The 22,696-nt window shown below is 41.0% G+C and overlaps 1 protein-coding gene across 1 annotated transcript in view; it reads right to left on the minus strand.

Annotated features, from left to right (window-relative positions):
* Positions 1–356: 356 nt before the first annotated feature.
* The window catches only part of LOC115186528 (zinc finger protein 271-like), a gene marked incomplete at both ends in the record, with an annotated part of 38,166 nt that continues 15,826 nt past the window's right edge, over positions 357–22,696 (minus strand). Inside the window, one exon of the mRNA XM_029746144.1 lies at positions 357–831. Coding sequence (XP_029602004.1) covers positions 357–831 — 475 coding nt within the window. The remainder of the gene's footprint in view (positions 832–22,696) is intronic.

Consider the following 22,696-nt stretch of genomic DNA (forward strand, 5'->3'; position numbering starts at 1 on the left):
AGAAGACAGCTAGCTACATTTTGAAGTGTTACATTTTGATTTTGCCAACGTGGTAAGTCTTACACAACTTTTTGTTAAATCTCATAAATAGTACTCTTCCATTTCAGAGCCTGGATTTTCCCCCTGAGGCTAATATCCATATCATGTTGAAATCAATAGAACAGGGAACAAACGTTTAGGGTTCTACATTGTGACATCATTAAAATACTCCTACTACAATGTTAAAACATTCCACATTGTGACATCATTAAATACTCCTACTACAATGTTAAAACATTCTACATTGTGACACTATGTCATTGATATCATGAAACAACTCCTTCATGTATTTTCTGATGTTTGATCAGAAATCTTTTATCGGAGAATCTCTTGTCACATTGATCACAGCTATAAGATTTATCTCCTGTGTGTGTTCTCAGATGTACTATCAGGCTGTTTGGCTGAGTAAAACTCTTCCCACATTGATCACAACTATAAGGTTTCTCTCCTGTGTGTATTCTCTGGTGTGTCTTCAGACAGCCAGATGTAACAAAACTCTTCCCACATTGAGTACAGCTATATGGCTTCTCTCCTGTGTGTGTTCTCTGGTGCACTATCAGGCTGCTTGACTGAGTGAAACTCTTCCCACACTGATTACAGCTATATGGTTTCTCTCCTGTGTGTTTTCTCTGGTGTGATTTCAGGTTGCTTGGCTGAGTAAAACTTTTCCCACATTGATCACAGCCATAAGGTTTCTCTCCAGTGTGAATTCTCTGATGTATTGTAAGGTCTACTGAAGAGGTGAATCTCTTCCCACAGTCAGAGCAGCAGTGCGGTTTCTCTCCAGTGTGTATTCTCAGGTGTACTTTCAGTGAATTTGATCTTAAGTAACTCTTCCCACAACTCAAAACAGTGGTGAGGTTTCTTTCCTGTGTGTTCTTGCTGGTGTTTCTTGAGATGTTCTGATCTGGAGAGACTTTTCTCTGCCTCGTCAGCATCATGATGTTGTTGAGGCTCCCCAGAGGACCCACAATAGTCACGTCTCTCTCCTGTGTGAACGACAAAGTCAGAGAGATGGTTAAAGTCCCACAACAGAAGAAATCCATTGTTTATTTGAGGTAAAAGGTGATGCCCAGAGTGTACCCATGAAGTTATACAACAAATGATGTCTGGGAATTTGACACTTGTCTTAAGACAGTCAAGTGAGCAACAATAGTTATATTTTGTCTTGTTTTCACATATTACAGTTACTGAACCCCTAAGCAGTGTGCCAGATGACTTTTGGTCTCCAATATAGGCCCCTTTCTGTGTTTGCTAGAATTGCGGCACGAGGGCGACGCACACACAATTTGGTTGCAATCTCCAAGCTAATGAGGAAACCACTAGTTATGGATGTAGTATATCTGGTAATGAGGAAACCACTAGTTATGGATGTAGTATATCTGGTAATGAGGAAACCACTAGTTATGGATGTAGTATATCTGGTAATGAGGAAACCACTAGTTATGGATGTAGTATATCTGGTAATGAGGAAACCACTAGTTATGGATGTAGTATATCTGGTAATGAGGAAACCACTAGTTATGGATGTAGTATATCTGCCTGGAGCATGATATCAACATTATAGTTTTAACCATGTTGAGGCTATACAGTGTTGATTTACATTGTTTCTAAACATTGGAGTAAAAAAAGCTTACTTGGGGTTCTGATGGGGTACAACAGTTGAACTAAGCTCATGAGGCATGTGTTATATTCTTCAAGAATCAATGGCTATAAATTAATAATTTAAAGTCCAAATATGGATGTAGCAAATGCAGATTTCAACAACTGCAGAGTTTGTGCCTCTGTTTTTAAGACAGTACTTACTAGTGTTAATCAGGGAACGGTTTCTCAAAACCATCTTATGGCTAAGTTCACCGTTAGAACCATTGGACGCCTTAAGATGTGTTTGGGAAACCGAGCCCAGATATCCAGTTTCCTCCTCTTCCTTTTTCGACGTGACAGTCATCTCCCCCTCCTCCTCTTTCACTCCAAAAACAGCATCCTCCTCTTTCACTCTGAACGCGTCTTCTTCCTCTTTCACTGTAACGTCTATCTCTTCTTCTTTCACGGTAACAGCCTCACCCTCTACTTGTTTTTGTATTGTAACATCCTTCTATTCCTCCTCCTCTTTCACTAGAGCTTCTTTCTCCGTCCAGCAGACCTCCTCTTCTTTAACAGGAGGAGAGTAGCTTAGTGAACTCATGGTCGGGGATGTTAGCTAGCTAGCATTAGCGACTAGCCTAGTTCTAAGCTAACTTAGCAAACCAGCTAGCTGATAAACAACGTAAATATAGAATTAAATGGGCCAACAAGTACATACGACAGAAGTGTGTTTAATACACAGCGACTAATATACACCAAACCAGTGTAAAGAGCGTGAATGTAGTAGCTATGTTTGCTAGAAAGCTACCGAGGTGTCTGACTAGCTGTTGTTGTTGAAGGAGCGTCCCGTCCACTAGATTATACGTCACACTGGCAGCATCGCCTGAACCTAAAAGACGCACATCGCCATCTGCTGACTGGGGGGCAACACAGTTGAGGAACCAAACGTTTATTTTTCATTTATTTCATAAATGTTTCATATTATATTAAGCTGTTCAAAGAGAAGCATGTGTTGATTGATTCGTTTTTAATGAGTTAGAATTTAAAACAAACTTTACACCCACTACATATTCTCATTGAACCATACTTATGACATGGATCATTTTGACCCCAGAGGCATATCTTTTATCATAGCCAAAGTGTGGTTTATTCAATTCTTCCCATTTTTAATGACTTTGTCAATCAACTGGTTGTTAATACATCTAAATCATGGTTTAGTGTTTCTGTATCAATATGGACTTTTAACAAATTCAAATCCTTTGGAGTCATTTTGACCCCAGCCAAAAGCACCTTTGACGTTTATTTCAAATAAAACATTTTATCATACACTTGTTTAGCAGATGTTATTGTGGGTGTAGTGAAATGCTTGTGTTTCTAGCTCCAACAGTGCAGTAATATCTGACAAGTAATATCTAACAATTTCACAACATATACCCAATACACACACATCTAAGTATTTGAATCTAGGTTTCTCTGTAGACATGATCCATCCCACCAGAGGGTGGAGGGGAACCTGTATCAGCGGTTTAGACCAGATAGACACCTGCAGACACACAGTATAGTGCTTCCCATGTACTCTGCTAAGATTGGAATTTTCTATACCACGTATCACATGACTGTGTACAAAACTGCCAATGGTAGAAAACTCTGCCAGCAGTAGAAAACTCTGCCAGCAATATACATACAATACCCCAAAATTACAATCCCAAAACAGGTTTTTAGACATTTTTACAAATGTACTTAATTATTCAGACCCTTTGCTATGAGACTCAAAATTGAGTTCAGATGCATCCCGATTCCATTAATCATCCTTGAGATGTTTCTACAACTTGATTGGAGTCCACCTGTGGTAAATTCAATTGATTGGACATGATTTGGAAAGGCACACAGCTATGTACAGTTAACAGTGCATGTCAGAGCAAAAACCAAGCTTTGAGGTCGAAGGAATTGTCCATAGAGCTCAGAGACAGGATTGTGTTGAGGCACAGATCTGGGGAAGGGTACCAAAAAATTTCTTCAGCATTGAAGGTCCCCAAGAACACAGTGGCCTCCATCATTCTTTGATGAAAGAAGTTTGGAACCACCAAGACTCTTCCAAGATCTGGCCGCCCGGCCAAACTGAGCAATCGGGGGAGAAGGGCCTTGGTCAGGGAGGTGACCAAGAACCCGATGGTCACTCTGACAGAGCTCCAGAGTTCCTCTGTGGAGATGGGAGAACCTTCCAGAAGGACCATCATCTCTGCAGCACTCCACCAATCAGGCCTTTATGGTAGAGAGGCCAGGCGGAAGCTGCTCCTCAGTGAAAGGCACATGACAGCCCACTTGGAGTTTGCCAAAAGGCACCTAAAGGACTCTCAGACCACGAGAAACAAGATTCTCTGGTCTGATTAAACTAAGATTGAACTCTTTGGCCTGAATGCCAAGTGTCACGTCTGGAGGAAAATTGGCACCATCCCTACGGTGAAGCATGGTGGTGGCAGCATCATGCTGTGGGGATGTGTTTCAGCAGCAGTGCAAATTGTCCACTGATATTGGTATAACTTCTCACCCCTTGTGGCTGTATGAAAGTTAATTTCCCCTCAGACACACATGTGTTCTTTGATATAATGAAGGTCATTTGTGTAGAATGTACTTTTCCCCTCCTCTTTATTTTTTCAAGAGAAAAACTGCTGATGAACAACCACATTTCTAAATGACACCTTGTCTATTCTTCTATTCTAACTCTCAACAGTAAGTTTAGACCCCGACTGATTTAAAAAAATATATATATTATTATTATTTATTACAAACAACACAAGGAAGGGGTAACATTAAAGTATTAGAACATGAAGGACAAACAATACATCATCAAGACACTATCAAACATGTATCAGTCTGTCCACAACAGAGCCATCCTTATGTGTGAGGGTGTGTGTGCATTATAGTGATATAAAATATATGTCATAGTTTCCTTTTTCATGATCACAATCTAGTGAAACCCGAACCCTCCAAGATCCCCCCCACAGTTCCCCAATAGCTGTTCCTCAACCCTCCAAGATCCCCCCACAGTTCCCCAATAGCTGTTCCTCAACCCTCCAAGATCCCCCCCACAGTTCCCCAATAGCTGTTCCTCAACCCTCCAAGATCCCCCCCACAGTTCCCCAATAGCTGTCCCTCAACCATCCAAGATCCCCCCACAGTTCCCCAATAGCTGTTCCTCAACCCTCCAAGATCCCCCCACAGTTCCCCAATAGCTGTTCCTCAACCCTCCAAGATCCCCCCACAGTTCCCCAATAGCTGTCCCTCAACCATTCGAGACCCCTCCCACAGTCCCCCCTAATAGAAAAAGACAGTTAATTCCATTCCCCACCTCCAAGAACCTCCCAATGCACCAACAACCAAGAGAATGAACTAAAGAGAAAAAAGGAAAAGACAGAAGAAAACAGCAAACAACAATGCAAAAAAATTATAAAACAAAATAATACATTTAAAACAAAGGATATCAAGGACAACTGAAATCATAACAGCAATGCCAACTGTATATGTTTTTGTGCATGTCTGGCACTATTACATGTATGTGTGTGTTCTTGTATGTGTTTATTTGAATGATAGTGTGTGAATATGCATGTGTTCCTGCACGGCATCAGCCTCAGGCAAACCGGCATTAGTTGTAAAAACACTGCCACTTAGTGTCATTCAAATGTACTTTTTATTATGTTTGATTTTGACTTTAAAAAAATAAAAACTTTTATCTTTTGACCATCTCCTATCATCTACCATGAGGTAGTCACCTGGAATGCATTTCAATTAACAGGTGTGCCTTGTTAAATGTTCATTTGTGGAATTTCTTTCTTTCTTAATGCATTTGAGCCAATCAGTTGTGTTGTGACAATGTAGGGGTGGTATACAGAAGATAGCCCTATTTGTCTATATTATGGCAAGAACAGCTCAAATAAGCAAAAAGAAATGACAGTCCATCATTACTTTAACACATGAAGGTCAGTCAATACGGAAACTTTCAGGAACTTTGAATGAATCTTCAAGTGCAGTCACAAAAAACATCCATCGCTATGATGAAGCTGGCTCTCATGAGGACCGCCACAGGAAAGGAAGACCCAGAGTTACCTCTGCTGCAGAGGATAAGTTCATTAGAGTTAACTGTGAAGACAACAACTATGCCTATGAGATGGTTTGGGATGAATCGGACCGCAAAGTGAAGGAAATGCAGCCAACAATTGCTCAGCATATGTGGGAACTCCTTCAAGACTGTTGGAAAAGCATTCCAGGTGAAGCTTTTTGAGAGAATGCAAAGCGTGTGCAAAGCTGTCATCAAGGCAAAGGGTGGCTACTTTGAAGAATTTCAAAGATAAAATATATTTTGATTTGTTTAACACTTTTTTGGTTACTACATGATTCCATATGAGTTACTTCATAGTTGTGTTGTCTTCACTATTATTGTACATTTTTTACATTTACATTTTAGTTATTTAGCAGAAGCTCTTATCCAGAGCAACTTACAGTAGTGAATGCATACATTTCATGCATTTTTTTTTTTTGTACTGGCCCCCCGTGGGAATCTAACCCACAACCCTGGCTTTGCACACACCATGCTCTACCAACTGAGCCACAGGGAAGGCCAACTTAGACAACAGTTAAAATAAAGAAAAAACATTGAATTTGTAGGTGTGTCCAAACAATTGACCGGTACTGAATATGCATTGTGGAGGAGAACTGATCCTAGATCTGTACAAAGGCATAACATCTACAGCAGGAACAACTGTCTGTGTTAAAAAGGCCCAGCTGGATTGAATTGAGCTATTTAAAATGACATATTTGAATGTGAAATGATTTGTTCTGTTTGTCAATACAAGACAGGGTCTGTGGAGGCTTGGCCTATTAGTGGTAGATTTGGGGGAGAATTTGAGTTGGAATAGTGATAGATTTTTGGAGGGACCCTTGTCACTACAGCCAATCAGTGAGCAGCGTCCCTTCCCCCACACCGTAGGCAGTTCTGTTACTCACAACACTTCCCCTGCTTTCCTCAACAATGGAAAAGCCCACTGAACTAAAGCCTTGACATTTTTTACAATTAGGAAATAATATTACATGTTTTACTCGTACATCAGCCAGCATTGTGAATGGTTAGGAAATAATATGTCATGTTTTACTAGTACCTCAGCCAGCATTGTGAATGGTTAGGAAATAATATGTCATGTTTTACTCGTACCTCAGCCAGCATTGTGAATGGTTAGGAAATAATATGTCATGTTTTACTCGTACCCCAGCCAGCATTGTGAATGGTTAGGAAATAATATGTCATGTTTTACTAGTACCTCAGCCAGCATTGTGACTGGTGTCTGATGCAGTGACATACTAGACCATGGCAGTAAATCTAATAGTTAGGTCCACCTGGTACACTGGCAGGGTCTGAATCAAACCCAATGCCCACCTAGTACACTGGCAGGGTCTGAATCAAACCCAATGTCCACCTTGCACACTGGCAGGGTCTGAATCAAACCCAATGTCCACCTGGTACTCTGACAGGAATGTCCACCTGGTACTCTGACAGGGTCTGAATCAACCCAATGTCCACCTGGTACTTGACAGGGTCTGAATCAACCCAATGTTAAGGGGAGGGAAGATTGGTCAAGAGGGTGATGATTGTTGTTCTACTGCCTGATTGTTATGCAACAACACTGTTTACAAAACCTTTGATAAATCAGCACAACAGTTTTCAGCTGTGCTAACATAATTGCAAAAGGGTTTTCTAATGATCAATTAGCCTTTTAAAATGATAAACTTGAATTAGCTAACACAACGTGGCATTGGAACACAGGAGTGATGGTTGCTGATAATGGGCCTCTGTACGCCTATGTAGATATTCCACAAAAAATCTGCCGTTTTCAGCTACAATAGTCATTTACAACATTAACAATGTCTACACTGTATTTCGGATGAATTTGATGTTATTTTAATGGACAAAAAATGTGACTTTCTTTAAAAAACAAGGACATTTCTAAGTGACCCCAAACATTTGTTAGACCATGTAGGAGCAGTATAGACCTAGTCTGTTCATTATATACATCTACATGATGTATTGTTACACCATGTAGGAGCAGTATAGACCTAGTCTGTTCATTATATACATCTACATGATGTATTGTTACACCATGTAGCAGCAGTATAGACCTAGTCTGTTCATTATATACATCTACATGATGTATTGTTACACCATGTAGGAGCAGTATAGACCTAGTCTGTTCATTATATACATCTACATGATGTATTGTTACACCATGTAGGAGCAGTATAGACCTACAGTAGCTAGCTACTTATTTAGATGTTGTTTGACTTATTGAAACTGGCTTAAATGTGCTGTAGTAAACATTTTTTATTCGCACTAATCAACCACCACATCCCTGTCTTTGTATGTCTCAATATAATAGTATTATTTAATTAAAACCATGTAAAATAATCTTAGTCTGAAAATAAAATGTGATCCTCAACTGCGTTTCCCTCCAGTCAGCAGACGGCGATGTGCGTCTTTCAGGCGATGCTGCAGCGTGACGTATAATCTAGTGGACGGTTCTTCATAAACAGCTCGTCAACCACCTCGGTAGCTTGCTAGCCAACATAGCCGAAAGTTTCAACCTATTTATAGGCTTTCGGTCTATATTAGCTACTGTGTTTCAGACACACTTCTGTCGTATCTACTTGTTAACCTATTTAATTTAATATTACGTTATTTTGTATTAGTCAGCTATAGTAGCTGGCTGGTTAAGCTAGCATTAGCCTAGTTGCTAATGATAGCTAGCTAGCTAACATCCCCGAACATGAGCTCCCTAAACTACTCCCCTCCTGTTAAAGAAGAGGAGGTCTGCTGGACGGAGAAAGAAGCTCTGGGGCTGAACATTGTCGTGAAAGAGGAGAAGGAAGAAGAGGATGTTACAGTAAAACAAGAAGTAGAGGGTGAGGCTGTTACAGTGAAAGATGAAGAGAAAGACGTTTCAGTTAAACAAGAGGAAGAAGAGGATGATGCTGTTTTTGGAGTGAAGAAGGAAGGAGAGATTACTGTCACATTGGAAGATGAAGAAGAGGAGACAGGAGATCTGAGTAACACCAGTAAGTACCGCCTTCAATTAGTTTTAACTTTGGATATTCGGAGTTGGCTCGTCAATACCTCTTCAACGGAGGGCCCTGGGATGATGACTGATATGTCTAGAATCAGACGACATAGAGAACAAGCTACCCCTTGTTTTCTCCGTTCCGTTTCCAAAAAGTGACTTAACATATATATTTGAGGAGGGTCTATCTGCTGACCGCAGACTGGGGGGCCACGGCATGTAGTGATTTTAATGTAGTGATGTTTTTACTTCACACCGTGACCCCCAATAGAGCCATGTGAGAGTTGGGTTGGCTACACCAAAGATTATGGATATACTGACAAGATGTCTCTCCGTCCTAACAAGGGGAGTCGTTGTCCACAAGGCTGCACTGTGGGTTGTCTATCTCCCACCTATCCTGTCTTTGGATTGGTGGATAAATCTTATTATTGTAATCTATTGTTTATATTCTATGAGGGTTGTTGTCGTCAACCGCCTGTATTCAATGGAGAGAGATGCTAAGCTACTAGCATGAATATTAGAACACACCGTTCTATACAGTCCACCTGGTAGAGGTTCATATCTGACAGAGATGAACACACCGTTCTATACAGTCCACCTGGTAGAGGATCATATCTGACAGAGATGAACACACCGTTCTATACAGTCCACCTGGTAGAGGTTCATATCTGACAGAGATGAACACACCGTTCTATACAGTCCACCTGGTAGAGGTTCATATCTGACAGAGTGAAGGAGGAGGTTGATCATCAGGAGTCAGATGTGAAGGAGGAGGATGATCATCAGGAGTCAGATGTGAAGGAGGAGGTTGATCATCAGGAGTCAGATGTGAAAGTGGTGGGTCTAATAGAACAGGAGAGAAATGACATAGTGGTGGGTCTAATAGAACAGGAGAGAAATGACATAGTGGTGGGTCTAATAGAACAGGAGAGAAATGACATAGTGGTGGGTCTAATAGAACAGGAGAGAAATGACATAGTGGTGGGTCCTATAGAACAGGAGAGAAATGACATAGTGGTGGGTCTAATAGAACAGGAGAGAAATGACATAGTGGTGGGTCTAATAGAACAGGAGAGAAATGACATAGTGGTGGGTCTAATAGAACAGGAGAGAAATTACATAGTGGTGAGTCCTATAGAACAGGAGAGAAATGACATAGTGGTGGGTCTAATAGAACAGGAGAGAAATGACATAGTGGTGGGTCTAATAGAACAGGAGAGAAATGACATAGTGGTGGGTCTAATAGAACAGGAGAGAAATGACATAGTGGTGGGTCTAATAGAACAGGAGAGAAATGACATAGTGGTGGGTCTAATAGAACAGGAGAGAAATGACATAGTGGTGGGTCTAATAGAACAGGAGAGAAATGACATAGTGGTGGGTCCAATAGAACAGGAGAGAAATGACATAGTGGTGGGTCTAATAGAACAGGAGAGAAATGACATAGTGGTGGGTCTAATAGAACAGGAGAGAAATGACATAGTGGTGGGTCTAATAGAACAGGAGAGAAATGACATAGTGGTGGGTCTAATAGAACAGGAGAGAAATGACATAGTGGTGGGTCCAATAGAACAGGAGAGAAATGACATAGTGGTGGGTCTAATAGAACAGGAGAGAAATGACATAGTGGTGGGTCTAATAGAACAGGAGAGAAATGACATAGTGGTGGGTCCAATAGAACAGGAGAGAAATGACATAGTGGTGGGTCTAATAGAACAGGAGAGAAATGACATAGTGGTGGGTCCTATAGAACAGGAGAGAAATGACATAGTGGTGGGTCCAATAGAACAGGAGAGACATGACATAGTGGTGGGTCTAATAGAACAGGAGAGAAATGACATAGTGGTGGGTCCAATAGAACAGGAGAGACATGACATAGTGGTGGGTCTAATAGAACAGGAGAGAAATGACATAGTGGTGGGTCTAATAGAACAGGAGAGAAATGACATAGTGGTGGGTCTAATAGAACAGGAGAGAAATGACATAGTGGTGGGTCTAATAGAACAGGAGAGAAATGACATAGTGGTGGGTCCTATAGAACAGGAGAGAAATGACATAGTGGTGGGTCTAATAGAACAGGAGAGACATGACATAGTGGTGGGTCTAATAGAACAGGAGAGAAATGACATAGTGGTGGGTTTAATAGAACAGGAGAGAAATGACATAGTGGTGGGTTTAATAGAACAGGAGAGAAATGACATAGTGGTGGGTCCTATAGAACAGGAGAGAAATGACATAGTGGTGGGTCTAATAGAACAGGAGAGAAATGACATAGTGGTGGGTCTAATAGAACAGGAGAGAAATGACATAGTGGTGGGTCCAATAGAACAGGAGAGAAATGACATAGTGGTGGGTCTAATAGAACAGGAGAGAAATGACATAGTGGTGGGTCTAATAGAACAGGAGAGAAATGACATAGTGGTGGGTCTAATAGAACAGGAGAGAAATGACATAGTGGTGGGTCTAATAGAACAGGAGAGAAATGACATAGTGGTGGGTCTAATAGAACAGGAGAGAAATGACATAGTGGTGGGTCTAATAGAACAGGAGAGAAATGACATAGTGGTGGGTTTAATAGAAGAGGAGAGAAATGACATAGTGGTGGGTCTAATAGAACAGGAGAGAAATGACATAGTGGTGGGTCCAATAGAACAGGAGAGACATGACATAGTGGTGGGTCTAATAGAACAGGAGAGAAATGACATAGTGGTGGGTCCTATAGAACAGGAGAGAAATGACATAGTGGTGGGTCTAATAGAACAGGAGAGAAATGACATAGTGGTGGGTCTAATAGAACAGGAGAGAAATGACATAGTGGTGGGTCCAATAGAACAGGAGAGAAATGACATAGTGGTGGGTCTAATAGAACAGGAGAGAAATGACATAGTGGTGGGTCTAATAGAACAGGAGAGAAATGACATAGTGGCGGGTCTAATAGAACAGGAGAGAAATGACATAGTGGTGGGTCTAATAGAACAGGAGAGAAATGACATAGTGGTGGGTCTAATAGAACAGGAGAGAAATTACATAGTGGTGGGTCTAATAGAACAGGAGAGAAATGACATAGTGGTGGGTCAAATAGAACAGGAGAGAAATGACATAGTGGTGGGTCTAATAGAACAGGAGAGAAATGACATAGTGGTGGGTCTAATAGAACAGGAGAGAAATGACGACATAGTGGTGGGTCTAATAGAACAGGAGAGAAATGACGACATAGTGGTGGGTCTAATAGAACAGGAGAGAAATGACATAGTGGTGGGTCCTATAGAACAGGAGAGAAATGACATAGTGGTGGGTCCAATAGAACAGGAGAGAAATGACATAGTGGTGGGTCCTATAGAACAGGAGAGAAATGACATAGTGGTGGGTCCAATAGAACAGGAGAGACATGACATAGTGGTGGGTCTAATAGAACAGGAGAGAAATGACATAGTGGTGGGTCTAATACGGAAGTAAATTAAAATACATTTGCCCAAATGAGGAATTCTTTCTTAAAAACAATTAGCTGTGTCGGGTTTCAAATCACAAGCTTGTAGGCTTATGTCTAATGGGCAGCGCGTGTGGCAATAGGCTTCGCTGATTATTGAGTTATGGCTGTCAGTGAAAAGCATCTCAAATATAGGAAGAGAATGTCTCTTGAGTATAATTAAAAATGTTTAGACAAGAATAAGGGGAGGGTTGTGTGGTGAAGATATAGGTGAGTCTCTCTTCAGAATGTCCTCCGCTGGCTTCCACCAATTCTTGCTCCTTCGTTGTTTCATTGTGTGAATTGATTGCCCTTAAATGTAGTTTATTATATCAATTCCACTTTACGAATGTCACCAGTAGTAAATGTACCGTTACTTCCTGTCATTTGTTTACATTCATTTCTGTTAATTACAGTCATTTACCGTTGTCATTCTCGGAGTGGAAACGTTGTCTGTTCAAAACCTGCTGCACTTGTGAGAAACCAGTTTTGGTTTATTTCAGAACCATCATTTACAAGATTTGTCAATTTTTTTCATTGTCTTTTTGTTTGGAGTGCTCCATGTGAGCAATGAGCATGTCTGGTTTCTTTGTCCTGATAATGTTGAGGGAGCGCGTGTCTGGTTTCTCTGTCCTGATCATGTTGAGGGAGCGCGTGTCTGGTTTCTCTGTCCTGATCATGTTGAGGGAGCGCGTGTCTGGTTTCTCTGTCCTGATCATGTTGAGGGAGCGCATGTCTGGTTTCTCTGTCCTGATCATGTTGAGGGAGCGCCCACCTGAGCATAGAACTACTTGGCCTGCTCCACGGAAATGTAGGAAAGTGTTTTTTTTAAACATCCATTGTGACGTTCCCCGGCAAGAAAGCCAAAAATATCTCTCAAACAGAAGAGTACAATCAACCAGTAATACATATGAACTACTATATCATGTCTGCATTATAAATAGTCTGTCACTAGTTAACTGAAATACTTACCGCTTTGGGCAAAGGACCAACACAGTCCATCAGAACCCTGCTGAAAGGTTTGGCTAAAGCAGTAATAGGCTGCAAAGGTGCAACCGGTACAGCTTGGTTCGGTTTACCTGTCCGCTGACAAACGCCACAGGATTTACAGTGAGCCACAACATCCTATTTCAGACATCTTGTTGACCCCAAGATCGCCTGCCATACTACCATCGTGAGCAAACCTCAGTATCTCTTGTCGAAGCGTAGCTGGAACAACAATTTGAGATAAACTGGGCCAATCGTATTGTCCAGAAGTGGTGCGAGAACACCATTTCCTCATTAGAACACCATTTCCTCGTTAGAACACCGTTTCCTCGTTAGAACCCCATTTCCTCGTTAGAGGGCCGTTTCCTCGTTAGAGGGCCGTTTCCTCGTTAGAGGGCCGTTTCCTCATTAGAGCGCCATTTCTGTCAAAATTACCAACAAAAACTTCATCAAACTCCTCTTCTGGATGTATCTCAGCAAAAAGAGGGGAGAGGGAAAGAACATTTTTGCACTGCTTCAGTGACATGTTTGAAAGATTTTCATGGTTGTGCTTTTTCTTTTTTAGAATTTGAAAGATTTGATTTTCCAAAAAATACATACAAGTGGGTTTTCAAATGTGACAAGTTGGAATACATATTGAAAAAAAAAAAAATTTCCTCTGAAGAAGCACGAATTGTGCGAAACGTCAGGAATTTTTTCTTCCTAAATTTTCATCAATCAGCTGCTTCCTAGAAACATCTTTACTCTGTTAATCAATCAGCTGCTTCCCAGAAACATCTTTACTCTGTTCATCAAGCTGCTGCTTCCTAGAAACATCTTTACTCTGTTCATCAATCAGCTGCTTCCTAGAAACATTTTTACTCTGTTCATCAATCTGCTGCTTCCTAGAAACATCTTTACTCTGTTCATCAATCTGCTGCTTCCTAGACATCCAAGTGTCAACTGTAGGGACCCTCTCTTCATTCAGAGGTTCTACAAACTCTCACGTTTGGGGTTTTCAAAGGAGAGGTCAACTCAGTAGGTTTACCGAAATCAGGACCACCATAAACGTCTCAGACAGATGGACCGTGGTGGGATCGCTGACATCCTCAACACTAGACTTGCTCCCGGTGACTTTCTTAGACAGAGCACGTGTAATGGCACATGCTGGGAACACTGTAGGGTACTTTTCTGATAACACATCAGGTTCCGCAATTCTGGGTTCCTTACAAACCACAGGATTTGACACAACCTTCCCTCCAGCCAAATAATTTCCCAGGCCTCACTCCAACGACAACGGAATGAGAAATGTTTTAAGGTTATACCAAGGATAATTTTGCTATTTCATTTTGAATTGTAAGACCAATGGAAGTATCAACAAAAAAATATTTAAATTATTTTATGTCAACGTATTAGGCCATATTGCTATAACCCATAGTAACACATTGGATAACATTCACAACATGGAACAACAGTAACCATAGTAACACATTGGATAACATTCACAACATGGAACAACAGTAACCATAGTAACACATTGGATAACATTCACAACATGGAACAACAGTAACCATAGTAACACATTGGATAACATTCACAACATGGAACAACAGTAACCATAGTAACACATTGAATAACATTCACAACATGGAACAACAGTAACCATAGTAACACATTGGATAACATTCACAACATGGAACAACAGTAACCATAGTAACACATTGGATAACATTCACAACATGGAACAACCATAGTAACCATAGTAACATTGTTTCCCCCAAAACATCTAAAGGAAGTTTGTTCTGAAGTGTTTGTTCTGAAGTGTCTGTCCTGTATCTAAGAGAGAAAATGTATCTGAGATATATACAAAATAAAATGTGCACGTCTTTAACCCCTTATTTATGTCACTAAAGTCTTTCCACATTTCGTTATGTTACAGCCTTATTCTACTGTGGATGAAATAAATAACAATCCTCATCAATCTACAGTCGTGGCCAATAGTTTTGAGAATGACACAAATATTAATTTCCACAAAGTTTGCTGCTTCAGTGTCTTTAGATATTTTTGTCAGATGTTACTATGGAATACTGAAGTATAATTACAAGCATTTCATAAGTGTCAAAGGCTTTTCTTGACAATTACATGAAGTTGATGCAAAGAGTCAATATTTGCAGTATTGACCCTTCTTTTTCAAGACCTCTGCAATCCGCCCTGGTATGCCGTCAATTAACTTCTGGGCCACATCCTGATTGATGGCAGCCCATTCTTGCATAATCAATGCTTGGAGTTTGTCAGAATTTGTGGGTTTTTGTTTGTCCACCGGCCTCTTGAGGATTGACCACAAGTTCTCAATGGGATTAAGGTCTGGGAAGTTTCCTGGTCATGGACCCAAAATATCGATGTTTTGTTCCCCGAGCCACTTGGTTATCACTTTTGCCTTATGGCAAGGTGCTCCATCATGCTGGAAAAGGCATTGTTCGTCACCAAACTGTTCCTGGGTGGTTGGGAGAAGTTGCTCTCAGAGGATGTGTTGGTACCATTCTTTATTCATGGCTGTGTTCTTAGGCAAAATTGTGAGTGAGCCCACTCCCTTGGCTGAGAAGCAACCCCACACATGAATGGTCTCAGGATGCTTTACTGTTGGCATGACACAGGACTGATGGTAGCGCTCACCTTGTCTTCTCCGGACAAGCTTTTTTCCGGATGCCCCAAACAGTCGGAATTGGGGTTCATCAGAGAAAATGACTTTACCCCAGTCCTCAGCAGTCCAATCCCTGTACCTTTTGCAGAATATCAGTCTGTCCCTGATGTTTTTCCTGGAGAGAAGTGGCTTCTTTGCTGCCCTTCTGACACCAGGCCATCCTCCAAAAGTCTTCGCCTCACTGTGCGTGCAGATGCACTCACACCTGCCTGCTGCCATTTCTGAGCAAGCTCTGTACTGTTGGTGCCCCGATCCCGCAGCTGAATCAACTTTAGGAGACGGTCCTGGCGCTTGCTGGACTTTCTTGGGCACCCTGAAGCCTTCTTCACAACAATTGAACCACTCTCCTTGAAGTTCTTGATGATCCGATAAATGGTTGATTTAGGTGCAATCTTACCGGCAGCAATATTCTTGCCTTGGAAGCCCTTTTTGTGCAAAGCAATGATTACGGTATGTGTTTCCTTGCAGGTAACCATGGATGACAGAGGAAGAACAATGATTCCAAGCACCACCCTCCTTTTGAAGCTTCCAGTGTGTTATTCAAACTCAATCAGCATGACAGAGTGCTCTCCAGCCTTGTCCTCGTCAACACTCACATCTGTGTTAACGAGAGAATCACTGACATGATGTCAGCTGGTCCTTTTGTGGCAGGGCTGAAATGCAGTGGAAATGTTTTTGGGGGATTCAGTTCATTTGCATGGCAAAGAGGGACTTTGCAGTTAATTGCAATTCATCTGATCACTCTTCATAACATTCTGGAGTATATGCAAATTGCCATCATACAAACTGAGGCAGAAAATGTATATTTGTGTCATTCTCAAAACTTTTGGCCACGACTGTACACACAATACCTCATAATGAAAAAGCTAAAATAGGTTTGTAGAAAACATGTCACATTTATTAAACAGAAAAAACCGATACCTAAATTTACATAAGCATTCAGACCGTTTGCTGTGGTACTTGAAATTGAGCTCAGGTGCATACTGTTTCCATTGATCATCGTTGAGATGTTTCTACAACTTGATTGGAGTCCACCTGTGGTAAATTCAATTGATTGGACATGATTTGGAAAGGCACACACCTGTCTGGCTACCACAGCATTCTGAAGCGATACGCCATCCCATCTGGTTTGCGCTTAGTGCGACTATCATTTGTTTTTCAACAGGACAATGACCCCACACACCTCCAGGCTGTATAAGTGCTATTTGACCAAAAGGAGAGTGATGGAGTGCTGCATCAGATGACCTGGCCTCCACAATCACACGACCTCAACCCGATTTGAAATGGTTTGGGATGAGTTGAACCGCAGAGTGAAGGATAAGCTGCCAACAATTGCACAGCATATGTGGGAACTCCTTCAAGACTGTTGGAAAAGCATTCCAAGTGAAGCTGGTTGAGGGACTGCCAAGAGTGTGAAAAGCTGTCATCAAGGCAAAGGGTGGCTACTTTGAAGAATCTAAAATATATTTTGATTTGTTTTACCAATTTTTGGTTACTACATGATTCCATATGTGTTATTTCATAGTTGTCATGTCTTCACTATTATTCTACAATGTAGAAAATAGTAAAAAATAAAGAAAAACCCATGAATGACTAGGTGTGTCCAAACTTTTGACTGGTACTGTATATCTCATGAATGTTTTTGCATTCAGTTAGAAAAAGTCAATTTTTTACCACTTCTTCCGTAGGCAAACATGTAAGGAAAGCTTTTTTTAAGTCAAAATGGATGCTGTCAAAAATGTATTGAATTCAGATGGATTTACCCAGCCTACAAAGCACTACAGCCACTCTGTGATGACCAGTTCTGCTCTTTTATTGAGGGATCTAGTCTAGATTAAACCTCATAGGAAGACAGTTTTATCATGTGGAGGTTTCAGTCAGGTCTCTGTTTAACTAGATATTGTTTGTCTTTGGCAGGAGAGAGACCAGACTCTCGCTATGACAGCAGGAAGAGTCCTTCAAGGGAACCAGACCCAGAGACACCCAAACCAGCGAGACAACACCACTGCTCCCACTGTGAAAAGAGTTTTCGCTGGTTAGGGAACCTAAAACGCCATGAGAGGACACACACAGGAGAAAAGCCATACCACTGCTTCCAATGTGAAAAGAGATTTTCCGGATCAGGGGACTTAAAAGCTCATGAGAGGACACACGCAGGAGAAAAGCCTTTCCAATGTTCCCAGTGTGGAAAGCGTTTTATTCAGTTAGGAAGCCTGAAGGAGCATGAGTGGACGCACACAGGAGAAAAGCCTTATCACTGTTCCCAGTGTGGAAAGAGTTTTACTGTGTTAAATAACCTAAAAAGGCATGAAAGAATACACACAGGAGAAAAGCCATTCCAATGTTCCCATTGTGGAAACAGTTTTACTCAGAGAGGGCACCTAAAAGAGCATGAGAGAATACACACAGGAGTAAAGCCTTACCACTGCTCCCAGTGTAAAAATAGATTTTCCCGAGTAGGGGACCTAAAAGCTCATGAGAGGACACACACAGGAGAAAAGCCTTTCCAATGTTCCCAGTGTAGAAAGAGTTTTACCGTGTTAGCTACCCTGAAAAGGCATGAGAGAAAACACACTGCAGAAAAGCCGAGCACCAAAGACGTGGATGGCGATTAAGGCAGCCCCCTGCACCTCTCTGATTGGGTAAAATGCGCAAGACACATTTCAGTTGAATGCATTCAGTTGTACAACTGACAAGGTATCCTCCTTTCTCATTCCCTATTATAGAGCTCTGCTCAGCCTGTAAACATGAAAGCAAGGTTATATTTAATGTTCTACATTATTATTATTATTATTAATAGTTATGACAATTATGGTATGTTCTGAGACCTGACTTCAGGTTTTTGAGGAATCTAGCCTCGCAGGAAGAAAGTTTTATTTTATGGAGGTTTAATTCAGTTCTCTTTTTCGTATTTAACTAAATACTCTGTCTTTGGTAGGAGAGGGATCAGACTTATCACTGTTCCCACTGTGGAATGAGTTTTATTCAGTTGGGAAGCCTGTATGAGCATGAGTTGACACACACAGGAGAAAAGCCTTTCCAATGTTCCCAGTGTGGAAATAGTTTTACCTGGTTAAGGAGCTTGAAGGAGCATAAGAGGACACACACAATAAAAGTCCAACCACTGCTCTCTCTGTGTGGAAGGACATTTTCCCAGTCAGAGAACCTGAAATCACATGAGGGAATAGAAAGGCTTTATTCTGACTTATATTTTTGACAGAGAATTTGTGTTTTAGTTTTGTGCCACATGAAATCATATTGTTTATGATTATACCTGTCTATATAAGGTCCCACAGTTGGCAATGCATGTTAGAGCAAATTCCAAGCCATAAGGTTGAAGAAATTGTCCGTACAGCTCAGAGACAGGATTGTGTCGAGGCACAGATCTATGGAAGGGTACCTTAAAATGGCTGCAAATTTGAAGGTCCCCAAAAACACAGTGGCCGCCATCATTCTTAAATGGAAGAAGTTTGGAACCGCCAAGACTCTTCCTAGAGCTGGCCGCATGGCCAAACTGAGCAATTGGGGGAGAAGGACCTTGGTCAGGGAGGTGACCAAGAACCCGATGTTCACTCTGACAGAGTTCCAGAGTTCCTCTGTGGAGATGGGAGAACCTTCCAGAAGGACAACTATCTCTGCACCACTCCACCAATCAGGCCTTTATGGTAGAATGGCCAGACGGAAGCCACTCCTCAGTAAAAGGCACATGACAGCCTGCTTGGAGTTTGCCAAAAGGCACCTAAAGACTCTCAGACCATGAGAAACACGATTCTCTGGTCTGATGAAACCCAGATTGAACTCTTTGGCCTGAATGCAAAGCGGCTCGCCTGGTGGTGGCAGCATCATGCTCTAGGGATGTTTTTCAGCGGCAGGGATTGGGAGACTAGTCAGGATCGAGGGAAAGATGAACAGAGTGCAGAGAGATCTTTGATGAAAACCTGCTACAGAGAGCTCAGGACCTCAGACTGGGGTGAAGGTTCACCTACCAAAAGGACAATGACCTTAAGCCCACAGCCTAGACAACGCAAGAGTTGCTTCGGGACAAGTCTCTGAATAACCTTGAGTGGCCCAGCCAGAGCCCGGACTTGAACCCGATCGGAGACCTGAAAATAGCTGTGCAGCGACGCTCCCCATCCAAGCTGACAAAGCTTGAGAGGATCTGCAGAGACGAATGGGAGAAACTCCCCAAATACAGGTGTGCCAAGCTTGTAGCATCATACTCCAGAAGACTGGAGGCTGTAATCGATGCCAAAGGTGTTTCAACAAAGTACGTAGTAAAGGGTCTGAATACTTCAGTTTATTTTAATAAATTAGCAAAAAAAAATCTAAACCATGTTTTTGGTTTGTCATTATGGGGTATTGTGATGTCATTATGGGGTATTGTGATGTCAAAATGTGGAAAAAGTGAAGGGGTTTGAATACTTTCCGAATGCACTGTGTTGTTACACCATGTAGGAGCAGTATAGACCTAGTCTGTTCATTATATACATCTACATGATGTGTTGTTACACCATGTAGGAGCAGTATAGACCTAGTCTGTTCATTATATACATCTACATGATGTATTGTTACACCATGTAGGAGCAGTATAGACCTAGTCTGTTCATTATATACATCTACATGATGTATTGTTACACCATGTAGCAGCAGTATAGACCTAGTCTGTTCATTATATACATCTACATGATGTATTGTTACACCATGTAGGAGCAGTATAGACCTAGTCTGTTCATTATATACATCTACATGATGTGTTGTTACATCATGTAGGATCAGTATAGACCTAGTCTGTTCATTATATACATCTACATGATGTATTGTTACACCATGTAGCAGCAGTATAGACCTAGTCTGTTCATTATATACATCTACATGATGTATTGTTACACCATGTAGGAGCAGTATAGACCTAGTCTGTTCATTATATACATCTACATGATGTATTGTTACACCATGTAGGAGCAGTATAGACCTAGTCTGTTCATTATATACATCTACATGATGTGTTGTTACATCATGTAGGATCAGTATAGACCTAGTCTGTTCATTATATACATCTATATGATGTATTGTTACACCATGTAGGAGCAGTATAGACCTAGTCTGTTCATTATATGCATCTACATGATATAGAAAATGTGTGGGCAGAACTGAAAAAGTGTGTGCGAGCAAGGAGGCATACAAACCTGACTCAGTTACACCAGCTCTGTCAGGAGGAATGGGCCAAAATTCACCCAACTTATTTTGGGAAGCTTGTGGAAAGCTGCACGTTTGACCCAAGTTAAACAATTTAAAGGCAATGCTACCAAATACTAATTGTGTGTATGTAAACTTCTGACTCAACTGGAAATGTGATGAAAGAAATTAAAGCTGAAATAAATCATTCTCTCTACTATTATTCTGACATTTCACATTCTTAAAATAAAGTGTTGATCCTAACTGACCTAAGACAGGGAATTTTTACGAGGATTAAATGTCAAGAATTCTGAAAAACTGAGTTTAAATGTATTTGGCTAAAGTGTATGTAAATTTACGACTTCAACTGTATGTAAATGACTATTGTAGCTGGAAATGGCAGATTTTTTTAATGGAATATCTACATAGGGCCTCTGGTGTACAAAGGCCCATTATCAGCAACCATCAATCCTGTGTTCCAATGGCACGTTGTGTTAGCTAATCCAAGTTTATCATTTTAAAAGGCTAATTAATCATTAGAAAACCCTTTTGCAATTATGTTTAAAACTGTTGTGCTGATTAAAGAAACAATAAAATTGGCCTTTTTGTCTTAATTATTAAAAAACAAGTTCTGTATTATTGTGGGTCCTACAGTAGGTCTATATTGTTGTTAGGTGAAGTTGTGGGTCCTACAGTAGGTCTATGTTATTGTTAGGTGAAGTTATGGGTCCTACAGTAGGTCTATGTTGTTGTTAGGTGAAGTTATGGGTCCTACAGTAGGTCTATGTTGTTGTTAGGTGAAGTTATGGGTCCTACAGTAGGTCTATATTGTTGTTAGGTGAAGTTGTGGGTCCTACAGTAGGTCTATGTTATTGTTAGGTGAACTTATGGGTCCTTCAGTAGGTCTATATTGTTAGGTGAAGTTATGGGTCCTACAGTAGGTCTATATTGTTAGGTGAAATTATGGGTCCTACAGTAGGTCTATGTTGTTGTTAGGTGAAGTTATGGGTCCTACAGTAGGTCTATGTTGTTAGGTGAAGTTATGGGTCCTACAGTAGGTCTATGTTATTGTTAGGTGAAGTTATGTGTCCTACAGTAGGTCTATGTTATTGTTAGGTGAAGTTATGGGTCCTACAGTAGGTCTATGTTATTGTTAGGTGAAGTTATGGGTCCTACAGTAGGTCTATGTTATTGTTTGGTTAAGTTATGGGCCAATTTGGCAAACACTTAGTATACCAACCCTAAGTTTCAGGCTGATGGCAAAGCTAGCCGAAGAGCATTTTACTGGTTGAAGTTTTTTTTAAGTATAAAGCAGTTGATTTGCAACAATAACACAATAACACACAGGACATTCAAACGACCCTTACAATTATTATCCATACGTTGTGTGAAATGCACTCATAAGCAACCTGGAAATGGAGGCTATTTTTACTGTCAGCCTATGAGAACTCCACTGAGTTTTCCCCCACGGTGGTGACTTAGTGAATAGACACAGAACTTAATGTGAGTTTCCTTGAGTAGCACTCCTGATCTTGTGCTGATAATGCGCTGTAATATTCAGAATACCTTGTGAAAAACTAAAATCTTTGCTCACCATTTTTGCTCCATGCAGATATACTACATCCATAACTAGTGGTTTCCTCATTAGCAGATATACTACAT

The sequence above is a fragment of the Salmo trutta genome, unplaced genomic scaffold (genome assembly GCF_901001165.1).
Source record: "Salmo trutta unplaced genomic scaffold, fSalTru1.1, whole genome shotgun sequence".
Lineage (NCBI taxonomy): Eukaryota > Metazoa > Chordata > Actinopteri > Salmoniformes > Salmonidae > Salmo > Salmo trutta.